General features: G+C 35.2%; 1 protein-coding gene across 3 annotated transcripts in view; it reads right to left on the bottom strand.

Moving 5' to 3' along the window:
• Nucleotides 1-12,003, bottom strand: part of LOC107584069 (chromodomain-helicase-DNA-binding protein 6-like) — a 47,505-nt gene extending 35,502 nt beyond the window's left edge. Inside the window, exons 1-3 of one of the 3 annotated variants that reach the window (XM_016270476.1) lie at nt 11,435-12,003; nt 11,134-11,209; nt 7,833-7,884 (exon numbers count right to left, since the gene is read on the bottom strand). In XM_016270476.1, the coding sequence (XP_016125962.1) occupies nt 7,833-7,884; nt 11,134-11,156 (75 nt within the window). In that variant the 5' untranslated portion in view covers nt 11,157-11,209; nt 11,435-12,003. Of the gene's footprint in view, nt 1-7,832; nt 7,885-11,133; nt 11,257-11,434 lie in introns of those variants that run through there. The other 2 variants (XM_016270478.1, XM_016270477.1) reach the window with 2 other exon arrangements.
• Nucleotides 12,004-15,054: the final 3,051 nt, after the last annotated feature.

Below are 15,054 nucleotides of genomic sequence, written 5' to 3'. Positions count from 1 at the left end.
ATATATATATATATATATATATATATATATATATATATATATATATATATATATATATATATATATATATATTAACAAATATACACACACACTATATATTATTTATTTATTAAGGACAAAGCTTAAAATGGACTTTAAGAAAAGGAAGCAAGATCTGAGTCCACTTTCAAGGCCAAGGACAGTGTGAATGCAAAATTAACTGGGTTCTTTTTCACTCAGTTAACTTTGTAATCCATTTACAGCTCTTTTAAAAAGCACTCAAGTTTTTAAATGCCCTAAGCAGGGCAATGCATGTAATACAGCATACAGGCAATGTTATGGCACAAAGTGAATGAGCTTTATTATGAATTCAATCCTTGTTCACGCTCACTTCATCTGCTACCTTATTTATGTGTGCCCATTCATAAATACATAAAGACATGGAAAAATCTCTTCAGCATAGTGAAACCTTAAGACGACCAAGCAATGAGACATTAAAGAGCAGATTAAATAAAAATGTTCTCCTCCTTCTAAAGGAAAACAGATGAATGAAGTAAACTGAATTCAGTGCCGTATGTGAGCTTTGCGTTTCTGGTACCCATCAGCTTTATACCTCTTATTCCGCAAAGCACATTTATTTTTAACTGCACCTAGCGTTGCAGTGCACATGTGGAACAGCGTGCGCATGTGCAGACAGACACACACACACACACACACACACACACACATGCTCCCCAACAGAGCATGCGACTGCAGGCAGGTATGGGGATAATGTCAATGAATCACATGCTTTCCAAAGCAAGCGGGCTGGAATCAGGGCCGTCGTCATGGTAACAGGCTCGGGACCAAGCTGTGGGAAGCGGGAACGTAAACACAGTCTCCGTGGTAACCCTTTCCTTTCTGGGGTCTAAAAAGCATCAACCTCATTGTTCTTGAAGGTAATATTAGTGATATCTGCATGGGTAAAAACACTACTTTTTGTAATTAACTTCACTGTACAGAAACGGGAAGAGTAAATGACAACTTCCTGCAACTGCCCTATTCACTTTTGCCCTTACGTTGACCTTTTTTTCCCCGAATGCTCTCTCTATGCATCACGTGCATCTGCAAGCAAACCCATGCGTTTAAGTGTATGGAAGCGTGCATACACATAAGCGAGCGCAAACACTGCAGACTATTCCCGTGCCGTGCTGCAGTATGCATGCTTGCCAGGCAAATCTGCCAACCACAAGCGCACACATATACACGGGTTGCAATCAAATTCCCTATGAATCAATACCAACTCCCAACTCCCAAACGCGACAGCTGCAGTTCAGTCAATGCCAGCTCCAAATCCGAACACACCTTGCTCAAACGTGTTTTAAAAAACACGCACACACATCGCTCCTGCTAACATGCATCCTCCTCTCCATCAAATGCACGACAGCGGTCACGCTAACCGCAATAACGAAAAGCATAATAATGAAAGAATTCATTGTTTTGGTCTTTTAACTGCTCTGTGCTACTGTAAACCTCCCTAAACAAAGTCCATATCGTTTTGCTCATGGTTTCAGACAAAAAACTGAAAATGAATTGCATACTTGGATGGTCAAAGGCAGATGAGAAGGACACCGTCTATTCAATGAAAACAAAAAGATGTGTTCTTGTGTTCAAAACACCTATACAGAGAAGAACAAAAGGCAGAGGTCTCAAGAAAAGTTGGACTATTTTTAACCTGACAAGTCATCTACAACTTGTGGTGCTCATGGCAGGATGCTCAGAAAAACAGCAAACAAACGACGCAACACAATCTCCATGGATGTCCATCTGTATGTGTCTTTAAAAAGACAAGAGTTTTACAGTGCAAACTAACAGCACACTATAAAATACTAAATAACGGCACACTAACGTACAAAAAAAGGGAAAAATGAGGGTGAAAAAAAGTCCTATTAGTTGACTAGTCATTTGTTGGATGACTACAGTAGACCACTGCATTTACATTTATTATTTTAGTAATCATTTTGGTCCAATGAATACAACAAAGTGATTCATGATAAGGAGGCAATAACATGAGAAGTGATAAAAATACAAAGTTTCAAATGTTATTTAGGAGTACTGGTTAGAACGGGGAGGGAAATAAGAAACAGTGAAAGCATTGAGTTTTTTTTAAAGTGGTAACATCAACAAGATACAGTCAAGAGCTTTTTTGTGATCCATCTCTATTATACATTAGCAATTAATAGCATCTTCATGAGGTGCAACCTGGGATGCTTTTAAACAAAATAAAAAGGAAAAAAAAGTTCACATGTATGATGGACACTTAACTGCTTTTCTTTAACTATCCGCTCCAACTCATCCATTATAAATGCATTTACTTTTTTACACTACCGTTCAAAAGTTTGGGGTTTGTAAGATTTTGTTTTTGAAAGAAGTCTCATATGCTCATCAAGGCTGTATTTACTTGATCAAAAATATATTAAAAACTATGAAATATTATTACAATTGAAAATAAGCATTTTCTATTTTAATATATGTTAAAATGTAATTTATTCCTGTGATACAATGCTGAATTTTCAGCATCATTACTCCAGTCTTCAGTGTCACATGATCTTTCAGAAATCATTCTAATATGCTGATTTGCTGCTCAAGAAACATTTATTATTATTATTATTAATGTTAATTAAAACAGCTGTGCTTGATATTTTCAGGGAAACCATGATATAATTCTTTCTTCAAAAACAAATCTTACTGACTCCAAACTTTGAATGGTAGTGCACATCCATTAATAAAATAGTTTTACTTAGTTTTATAAATAAATTCATATATAGGCAAGCCTCTTTTGACTTGTTAATCACTTTATCAACCTGCAGTGATCTCAAATTGTTCAAAATCAAATAACAGTTTAAGCTGGTGTGAATCCCTGCTGGTTCTTCAGAAAGGCCTGACAATGAAGCTCTCAGGGTGCTTAGGAAGTGCTCTTTGAATCACTGGTCTCGTTGCGCAGGAATGAATAACTAAATTGGCCTAGCTTGATTTTGACACCACCAAAATTCAAATCCAAATGCAGATCAGATCATTTGAATGACAGTGACACGAAACAACCAGAAGAGCGTCTGAGTGTGAAAGCACTTCTTTGGCCTTTCTTAACTTTTAATGTCTCATTCTTTTTAAGTAATCAATAATCTGCTGGTGTCTCCAACGTGCTTCTCTCTCAAATGCGGACTACAAAAAGGTGGTCATACTGTTGAAGCAACAAACACATGAATCCCAATGTAAGAAAAAGGTTTATCCCATCCATGTTTACTGCTCCACTGCTGCACTGACTACTGACACACAACCATTCTTCACTTCAAGAAATCCCAGTGCAGAGTCTAGATCCGCTGCGCCTGACAGCAGACCAAAAGCCTCCCTGATCCGGCTGACAATCCGACAGATTCACAGAAGTGTCCTCGAGTGGTTTTGCACAAAGGTGAGAAATGCTGTACATTTCTTGAAACCAGGGAAGACTTACTACAACACACCACGTTTAACATTAACATTTATTTACTGTACAGCAATAGTGATCGAGGAGGAAGCACGAGAGACAGAAGGAGTTTGAGTGATGCTGACATTGATTTATGTTCAGTCTAACTGGTGCATGATCACAACGCTGGCTGGGATTTATTCACAACTCATAAATGTCACAACTGATCCTTTGTACTAATTACTATGGTCTCAAAAGTGTGGAAAAAGACAGGCACACAGGAATACATAGATATGCCTGATGCATGATAAAAGGGAATTCATAAAAATGTTTAAAATACTGTATTGTGGATTATTTTGGTGCACCAGTACATTTTCATTAAGGGAACTTAATTCTTAACTAACTAAAATTTACCACACAGACAAATTCACATTAAGGCATATTTAAATACCGATTTCATGCTCCAATGCATTGAACTCTACAGACTGAAGCATACTGCGGTAATGTTCAACTTTGACCTCATTTTCCCCTGACGTTTCGAAGCACAGCCAATGATTGCTAGACAATTAGCATGATTAGGTGGGTGTTGCCAGCCTGAAAATCAAAACAAGCTGGAAAAGAAATTGCATCGAGATGTACAAAAGCATATCATGCAAACTGCACAGTGAATCTCTTTCTACACAATGCTACACCTCACACCTTCTTTACAAGTACTTCTGTTGGATTTGATAGAAAATTGCTAGGGAATTTCATTGATTCCTAATCAGACATTAACAAAGCAAAACATTTAACAAAGTTAAACATTATCATCATCTCTACATCCTCATCTAGAAGTATGAGGTGTGTATGGAGGTCAAGTAACTGAATTTTTTGAGTACTAATCAGACATGTGCTCTGCACTTACTTAGCTCTGTTTAACATACTTTATGTGTGTTTAATTAAATCCGTAAAAATTATTTTAAACAGTAAAAGTATGATAGCTTGTCTTTAAGACCTGAGAATTATACATCATGTTTTATGTAACTTTCTCAGATCTTAAGAAAAAACACTATTTGACAGATATAGAAATATCATTTTTGCTAATGTAACTATATCTTAATGTTGCATTCAATAATTTTTACTGCCAATTTGCAGGACACAGAACAACACTTAGATTCAAGTGTAAATGCCAATATTAAGAGGATTCGAGTCATTTCTGTACAAACATACATGGATTATTTAACGTTCATCTGTAAAATATTCATACATATCCAAAAATCCTACAGAAAAACTGTGAACAACATTAAATGTTTAGGAGTTGCCAGAAAGCATTAGATATGAGTTTATAATTCAGTTTATTCCATAAGATCTAGCTTAGCTAAGTGTACCTCAGTCTTCCTGAGTGTTTTAGCCGTTTTCTAAGAATCTGAGTTGGAATTGTTTTGCAAAGCTGTTAAGTTTATTGTTTTTATAAATTAAAAACAATGTTAACATGTGATCCTCCTCTGAGATGTTAAAAGTATAAATTGCTAAATGTGACCCTGGAGCACAAAAGCAGTCTTAAGTCGCTGGGGTATATTTGTAGCAATAACCAAAAATACATTGTATGGGCCAAAATTATCGATTTTTCTTTTATGCCAAAAATCATTAGGACATTAAGTAAAGATCATGTTCCATGAAGATATTTTGTAAATTTCCTACTGTAAATATATCAAAACTTAATTTTTGATTAGTAATATGCATTGCTAAGAACTTCATTTGGACAACTTTAAAGGCGATTTTCTCAATATTTAGATTTTTTTGCACCCTCAGATTCCAGATTTTCAAATAGTTGTATCTCAGCCAAATATTGTCCTATCATAACAAACCATACATCAATGGAAAGCTTATTTATTCAGAGATGATGAAATTTTCTCAATTTCAAAAAATGTACCCTTATGACTGGTTTTGTGGTCCAGGGTCACAAATACAGATATAAAAAGAAGAGTGTCTACAACGCATAAAAAAAAATATTATTATTTTTTTTTTTTAAATGGTAATCAATAAAAAGTGGAAACGCTTGTGAAAATAAGTTTTCAGTATGACAGTTTGACATCCTTATGCATTAGAGCACTGAAGTAAAAAGTGATTTAAAAAATCATACTATCCTGCAATGAATCCAGCTGGTATTGCTAAGAACTTCATTTGGACAACTTTAAAGGCGATTTTCTCAATATTTAGATTTTTTTGCACCCTCAGATTCCAGATTTTCAAATAGTTGTATCTCAGCCAAATATTGTCCTATCATAACAAACCATACATCAATGGAAAGCTTATTTATTCAGAGATGATGAAATTTTCTCAATTTCAAAAAATGTACCCTTATGACTGGTTTTGTGGTCCAGGGTCACAAATACAAATATAAAAAGAAGAGTGTCTACAACGCATAAAAAAAATTTTTTTTTTTTTTTTTTTTTAAATGGTAATCAATAAAAAGTGGAAACGCTTGTGAAAATAAGTTTTCAGTATGACAGTTTGACATCCTTATGCATTAGAGCACTGAAGTAAAAAGTGATTAAAAAAATCATACTATCCTGCAATGAATCCAGCTGGTCAGTGGATATATTTTTGAGATGCATGTTAATACCAGGTCTTGAGTGACCACTTGACTAGATCACCCAAAACGAGAGTTGATACCAAATGTACACTGAGCCAATAATTAATTGCAGAGGTATATGCTGAAGCTGTAATATAAGAGGCACAGATGGTGCACATTAATTGGACATGAAGCAGTAATGTCGACTACATGCCAATGTCACTGTATTGCCAAAATGATCAAATTAAACTTCTTGCAACTTTGTGTGCAGAGTTTACACTGGGTTTAAGTCATACCGTGTAGGTACTGCAGACAGCACATTCGTACCACATGCCAACAGATATTATACTCAACATTTTAGCATTTACCTGTAGGACAGCAATCATTGCACCAGCCAGACTGCGCCGGCAGTACCTACTCTTCTAGAGAGCATCTGACTCAGAGAAGGAGTAACTGAGGTGCTGTGGCCAGTTTATTCAAACAGATACTCAAAACAGATGTTCAGCTTCCTGGTTGATGACCGTCATAATAAAAACTCTCAATTCTTCTTGAAATGAAGGAGGTGGTTCTGAATCTACCTCCAATGTTTTCAATGATATCTTCCATTTGATGCTTTCTTAAAAAAATCACAGCTATTTATTAGCTTAGGCTGTGAAGAAATGATCTGCCTTGAATCATCAAATCAAGTCAAAAGTATGAGTATCTAAGTTTATAAAATAGACAGTTACAACAACAAATTCTGATTGGATGAGCAACATTCAAAGGCATATAAAACGCAGATATGCGCGCAGGTGCGCATTCTATATAACACTGCAAGCTGCATGGAAACTATAAACATGCTGCAGCCAACAGAACTGTGTGAACAACAGACCTTACCCATGCTACAATCACTAAAATCACGCCAGTGCAAGGCCTTTCATGACTTTTGCTTGAATTATTCAAGTCAAAAGTCATCAAAAGTAATTTCCGATTAAAATTTTGAAAAAAATAAAATAAAACATTGAATTAAAGAGTAAAAATATGCATTACCTAAGAAAAAGGTAAACAAAAGGACACTAGGACATTGTCTTGGCCCTGGTCAAAATATGAAAAAGGACTGAAAAACCCACAAAAACGTTTTAATATATCGATTGTTTCTCATATGTAAGAAACTCAAAGGAGTGCAAACAAATGTCTTCTATTGAAAAAACATACTACTGTAATCCCACATGTGTCTCCTCTAGAGTTTCAGAAGAGATTAACAACACAATTCTGTTCATATTTACCAATCAAAATTTTAAAACTTCATTATGAACTCAACATTTCTCTTCAATTTCTTCAGAGCAGATAATCTTAGCTATGCTATCCACGTTACTTTTATAGCTCTATATACTTACTATATGACAACAATTTTCTTATTTGTTTCTATTTTTACTAGAACTTGCAGGAGACACAAAGTTGATATTGCAATGCAACATAGCTGAGAACTCAATTAAATCTCCTGGACTGTGAAAAAACAACCAAAACGATCTTTTGGGAGAAAATAAAAGCAATGTTATCAAACAAATTTCAGAAGCTTTCTGAATATTTTGCATGCAACTTGAATCCTAATCTCAAACCCAAGTATTGCACTTACGGAAAGTTAGCATCAGGGTAAGTTTAACTACCTAAGAAGCTTAGAAAAAAAACTACTGCAAACAACACTTTAAATATTAAAGACAAAATGTAGGCTAAATAAGGTTAAGAATCTTTCTGAAGTACAGCTATAGTGCAAGGACTAAAACTTATGCTAATTTTGCAATGACGATGAAAGTGTGAGAGACGGTGTGAGAGAAACAGAGAGGGAGTGTCTGACAGAAACACATGTGATACACCGACCTGCTTGTCCTTCTTTTGTATTTTCATTTTGTCTTGATCTTTGTGTCTGCGTCTGGAATACAGAGATACGAGGAATCATGAATATAGAAATTATGCAAAGCGTAAAAAAAAAAAAAAACCTTTTTAAAAATTATTTTAAAAATAAAAGCATTTAGAATGTGGTCAATTCAGAATACACAACAAAACTAATATCTCATTATTGCATTCTTGACCATTAAATAAATAAACACAAATTAATAAATAGTAGGAAAAATGACTATAATAAGACTAAAATGAATAATATGACTTTTTTTCATATTATGAATAAGTGCATATTATGACGAAGACTGCTGCAGACAATATTATTTAAGTAATGTCAGATCAATAAATAATATAAAACATATATATTCAACACTATAGCTATACATAATTGTTCAAGGTCATTTTATATTGCTTTGGGGTAAAACTATAATTAATAATTTAGCTTTAAAATAACCAGCTTTAAACAATCTCCACCCGTCACCAAGAATTAATAACAGATTATGAGCACTTAAACTTTTCTCTACTTTTGCAACCTATTTAATTGACTTCAATTTTCTAATGGGTTTAATTGAAATAATTTGTAATAGTTTGAAACATTCACTAAAACCAAGGCCATTAGACACTAACTAACCCATTCCTACATACCCATAAGTTGCTTTACTTAAAGTTAAAAAGGTGTCAATCTACCTGTGGTGCACTGTCATTGAATTAAAAATAAAAACATTAAAATCTTACAGTAATGCAACATTATAAGTGACATAAATCTGTAATAACCACAGAATTCAATTATACTAACTATTAACTAACCCATTGCTTGAGGTAAGACAGCTGTCAATTTACCTGTGATGGACTGTAATTATATTAAAAAGAAAAAAATTACAAGTGGCATAAATCCATAATATCACATAATTTTCACTGTAAACTAGGTAAGACCCTTGATACTAACTAACCCATTGCTTTATTCAAGACAGGTGTCATTCTACTTGTCATGCAATTTATATAAAAAAAGTCATTTTAATTATATAAAAAAAGAAAAGCATAACATTTTGACAAGAATGCAACATCAATGGTGATATATGACCACATACATTTCAAAAGGTTTACTTTATAAACCAAATGGGCCCCTTGATACTAACTAACCCATTCCTTGACTTAAGACAGGTGTCAATCTACCTGTGGTGTCATTGAATTAAAAATAAAACCATTAAGTTGTGACAGTAATGCAACATTATTTGTGATATTAACCTATAATAATCACAGAAATGCATCATAAACCAGGTGGGACCGCAAATACTAACTAACCTATTGCATTAAGTAATTCAGATGTGAAATTACCTGTTATGCATTATTGTTGTATAAAAAAGAAAGGCATAAAGTGTTGGCACTAATGCAACATCATTAGATATATAAATACATACAAGCACATTCATTTCAAAAGGGCTAGGTTATAAACCAGCTGGGCCCCTTGACACTAACTAACCCATTACTGGAGTTAAGACAGGTGTCAATATAGCACTGAGGCATTTTCATTGTATAAAAAAGAAAAAGCACAAATGTGTTACAGTAATACTTTCTTATTAGTGACAAAAATCAATAAAATAACAAGTTAATTCCAACAGGGATACAGCACAAACCAGGAGTGGAAGTAAACACATGAGTGCTAGAAGTTACATTGTTCCTAGTACTTGATAGCAGTCATGGGATGCTTTGTGCCTCAACAGATGCCAAACTTGCCTCATAAAACACTCTTATAAAAAGCCTAACATCGTGTCCCATATACATTAGCCCCTGTAGGGCGCTAGCCAGCGTGCTAACTGTAATGTCACGGCAACGGTGCTCTATATTTCAGGCGTTACACGCGTGAAGAGCCGCTCAAACTCCGCGGAGGGACCGTCAAACGCGACCTCACTATAACAACAAAAGTGTGTAATGTTCAAATGATTGACCTGCAGATTATGAGCACTTCAACTTCTCTCCACTTTTGCAACCCATTTTATTAACTTTAATTTTCTAATGGGTTTAATTGAAATCATTTGTACTAGTTTGAAACATTCACTAAAACCAAGGCCATTAGATACTAACTAACTGTCATTGAGTTCAAAACTAAAAACATTAAAATCTTTATAAGTGACATAAATCTGTAATAACCACAGAATTACATCATACTATCACATTGCTTGAGGTAAGACAGCTGTCAATCTACCTGTGATGCTCTTATATTAAAAAGAAAAATATACAGTTTTGACACAAACAACATTATTAGTGGCATAAATCCATATCACATAATTTTCACCATAAACTAGGTGAGACCCTTGATACGAACTAACCCATTGCTTGAGGTTAGAGAGGAGTCATTCTACTTGTCGTGCAATTTATACAATTTTTTTTAACTGTATAAAAAGGAAAAGTATAATGTTTTGGCACGAATGCAACATCTATGGTGATATAACTCCATATTTACACATACATTTCAAAAGGTTTACATTATAAACCAAATGGGCCCCTTGATACTAACTAACCCCTTCCTTGTCCTAAGACAGATGTCAATCTACCTGTGGTGCACTACCATTGAATTAAAAAAAAGCATTAAGTTGTCACAGTAACGCAACATTATTTGTGATATAAATCTATAATAATCACATAATTACACCATAAACCAGGTGGGACCCCAAATACTAATTAACCTATTGCACGAATCCATGTGTTATTATTGTATCTTGTAAAAAAAAAAAGAAAGGCAAACTAATGCAACATCATTGGTTGTATACATCCACATGCAGATTTATAAATCCATATGAACACTTTAATTTCACTATAAACCAGGTGGGCCCACTGATTCTAACTAACCCATTCCTGGAGTTAAGACAAGAGTCAATGCAACTGTGAGGCATTTTCATTGTATAAAAAAGAAAAAGCATACATTTGTTACAATAACGCTTTCCTATTAATGACAAAAATCAATAAATAGCAGGTTAATTTCAACAGGGATATAGCACAAACCAGGAGTGGAAGTAAACCACATGAGTGCTAGAAGTTACATTGTTCCTAGTACTTGATAGCAGTCATGGGATGCTTTGTGCCTCAACAGATGCCAAACTTGCCTCATAAAACACTCTTATAAAAAGCCTAACATCGTGTCCCATATACATTAGCCCCTGTAGGGCGCTAGCCAGCGTGCTAACTGTAATGTCACGGCAACGGTGCTCTATATTTCAGGCGTTACACGCGTGAAGAGCCGCTCAAACTCCGCGGAGGGACCGTCAAACGCGACCTCACCTACCTGGACACGCCGGCTCCGGACATCAGTTAGCGTAAAAACCTACGCGTTCCTCTCTCCGCATTTATTTCCAAGGACACTAAACGCCATGACAGTTTAGAAAAATGCATAAAAAATTAGAGGGGGTGGGAGTCGGGGAAGGGGAAGGGGAAGGGGGGGAAAACTCCGAGCAATTTCTTTCATCCTAACGCACAAGAGCAGTTCATTCATGAGGGGATGCGAGAGTTTGACGCGTCCGCGCACCATACTCCATGCGCTTTTGCGCCCGACGCGTTAAAATTAAAAAGTTTAAAGATGTGCTTACCTAAAATGGCTACTGCGGCACCCAAAATACAAACAGCTATTATTTGGTGAAGTTTAGCGCTGGCCGCCTGCAACAACAGCCTAACTTGCGTTTAGGCCCGTATTCTGCCGTTCGCCATTGGACGCGTCTGAGCCGCTGGATGTTCCTATTGGCCAGCGAGCTGTCACGCAAGCGACGCTGCGCTAAGCTTGTCTGAGAGACACATATCGCCAGCGACCATTGTGTACTTTTAGCTTCTTGTGTGGATGTGGATGTTTTTGCTGTAGTTCAAGGTTTTTTTTTCCTAGTTCAGTTCTTCACAGATGACCGAAAGCACGCGCTGGATTCATTCGCGTTTGTCGCGTCCGGAGTGCAAAAGCTACGCTGTGGGGTTTTATGTTTCTTCTCGCCGCATCCACCAATCGTGATGCTTTTTACTCCATCATTACGGCGCCTGTGAGAGTCGAGAGGGGGAAAAAATGTAGCATTCCAAGTCTTTGCTCATGTTTCATATCCCGGATGTGAGAATAGCAGGGGTTATAATAAAGCGTGTGGGTGAAGCTGCATGTGTCCTTGTGATGTGTTGGGTTTCCTGAAGCTCTTTTGTGTAATGCGAAGCTGTGTTTGAGTCGTACAGAAATTCACGTTGTGCATCAAACAGTCTAGGATATGCCATTGCTGTAAATTGGGCGTACTTGTCTTGCACTAACCAAAAAGTACCGTGGTACTACCATGGTACCATAGTTTAGACATGACACCATGCTCATTCGCCATGGACTTGTACTACTTTAAGTACATGTACAGTAGCAAGACTATTGTATCATATGGTACTATATATATATATATATAGTACCAGTATAGATATATATATATATATCATGGTAGCTTTTTGTAATACTGTGAAACACTGTACAAAACCCTGTTAGTACCATGGTACTTCTTGATACCTTTTTTGTACATGATGGTAAAACCACTGTACCTTATTTTGTAAGGAATAACAGAAATGCCAGTTTTAAATAAAAAAAAGTTTTGAATACTTCTTTGAAAAGTGACAGTAAAGACATTTGTTACAAAAGATTTCAATTTTAAAAACAAATGCTGTTCTTATTCATCCTGAAAAACGTGTATCACGGTTTCTACAAAAATATTAAGCATCAAAACATTGAAGAAATGTTTGTTAAGCAGCAAATCAGCATATCAGAATGATTTCTGAAGGATCATGTGACACTGAAGACTGGAGTAATGATGCTGAAAATTCAGCTGCGCATCACGGGAATAGATATATTTTAAAATATATTCCAATAGAAAACGTGTTTTAAATTCTAATAATATTTCTCAGTGTTACAGTTTTTACTTTCATTTGATCAAATGAACTGGTAAGCAAAAGAGACTTAAAAAGATATATTGAAATATCTAATGGCACGTATATTCGTTTGCACTTTTTGCATGTAATAGAACATTTTACCTTCAGTCTAGCCTCCTATTAAGTTTTTAAAAAATACTAAAAATTGGGTTTCCTGAAGCTCTTTTGTGTAATGCGAAGCTGTGTTTGAGTCGTACAGAAATTCACGTTGTGCATCAAACAGTCTAGGATATGCCATTGCTGTAAATTGGGCGTACTTGTCTTGCACTAACCAAAAAGTACCGTGGTACTACCATGGTACCATAGTTTAGACATGACACCATGCTCATTCGCCATGGACTTGTACTACTTTAAGTACATGTACAGTAGCAAGACTATTGTATCATATGGTACTATATATATATATATATATATATAGTACCAGTATAGATATATATATATCATGGTAGCTTTTTGTAATACTGTGAAACACTGTACAAAACCCTGTTAGTACCATGGTACTTCTTGATACCTTTTTTGTACGTGATGGTAAAACCACTGTACCTTATTTTGTAAGGAATAACAGAAATGCCAGTTTTAAATAAAAAAAAGTTTTGAATACTTCTTTGAAAAGTGACAGTAAAGACATTTGTTACAAAAGATTTCAATTTTAAAAACAAATGCTGTTCTTATTCATCCTGAAAAACGTGTATCACGGTTTCTACAAAAATATTAAGCATCAAAACATTGAAGAAATGTTTGTTAAGCAGCAAATCAGCATATCAGAATGATTTCTGAAGGATCATGTGACACTGAAGACTGGAGGAATGATGCTGAAAATTCAGCTGCGCATCACGGGAATAGATATATTTTCAAATATATTCCGATAGAAAACGTGTTTTAAATTCTAATAATATTTCTCAGTGTTACAGTTTTTACTTTCATTTGATCAAATGAACTGGTAAGCAAAAGAGACTTAAAAAGATATATTGAAATATCTAATGGCACGTATATTCGTTTGCACTTTTTGCATGTAATAGAACATTTTACCTTCAGTCCAGCCTCCTATTAAGTTTTTAAAAAAATACTAAAAAATCACATGGGTTTTCTCTTAAAGGTGAGGGGATGTTGACTTTAGAGTCAATCCAGTAGTTTATGAGCGTTAAACCTACTGGCTCAAGCTGAGTGCTGTCAAAATATAACGTTATTCCAGATAAATCCCCATTTCATATACATCACCATGGCATGTTTACAATTTCAAAAGTTTGCAACTTTGTAAAACTTTCCAGAAGATGACTGAATTTGGCTTATTCCTCTAAAGGTTTTTTTGGCAGTCGTTTTGGCTTGTAATCATGTTCTTACATGTGGACTGCTGAGCCAAACAACCTTATTTATAAAACTCCTTCAGGAGCACACTGAAGCAATTGTTAATTCATAATTAATTTTCTGAACTTTTTTTTTTTTTTTTACATGCAATTGACATTTTATATTTGGCAGATGCATACTACAGAATGTGCATATCTCATATCACAACTATTGCAAAGCAAGTAGCTCAAAATAGAAGCTATTTTTGTCATAAATGAAGTGCACTTGCTAAATGAGTAAATGTATTGGAAAGTGCATAATGCTACAGAGCACACTGTGTGAATACTACATCACAATCTTGACCTCTTAGCCTCTCTCTTGACTCATATTATCAGACTACAATATATATATCAGACATTTTTTACACTAAATGGGATTAAAAATAAAATATATAGACTGAATAAAAAGAATGCGAAGAAATTCACATGCTATTTCTAAACAACTGAACATAGCATACTGCATAAAACACAGCATGCAATAGTCAAGGACTATCCATCTGAAGCAACCTGGGGTTAAGTGTCTCGTTCAAGGCGGCAGAAATGATGTTCATGGCTCACAGAATCAAAGCCCAGCATTTTATCTCTAAAACAATACACTACCTCCTATAAAAGAATCCTTCACTTTCACTGACACAAATGCACACATGAGCATAGATGTAGATTTGTAATATCAGGGACAAATATAGGGAATACCTCTGTTGAGTCTGTTTTTAAGGGGTGCTGTTGATTCAGTGCTGCAGTGAGAGGATGTTCAATTAGTTACACTCTTAAAAATAAAGGTGCTTCAAAAGGTTCTTCAAGCGATGCCATAGAAGAACCATTTTTGGTTCCATGAAGAACCATTCAGTCAAAGGTTCTTTAAAGAACCATCTCTTTCTTACCTTTTTATAATCTGAAGAACCTTTTTTCACCACAAAGAACCTTTTGTGAAACAG

This window comes from Sinocyclocheilus grahami, unplaced genomic scaffold (genome assembly GCF_001515645.1).
Source record: "Sinocyclocheilus grahami isolate Dianchi unplaced genomic scaffold, SAMN03320097.WGS_v1.1 scaffold57.1, whole genome shotgun sequence".
NCBI classification, from domain to species: domain Eukaryota; kingdom Metazoa; phylum Chordata; class Actinopteri; order Cypriniformes; family Cyprinidae; genus Sinocyclocheilus; species Sinocyclocheilus grahami.
The sequence above is the reverse complement of the archived record's forward strand: the minus strand, read 5'-3'. Positions and strand labels throughout refer to the sequence as shown.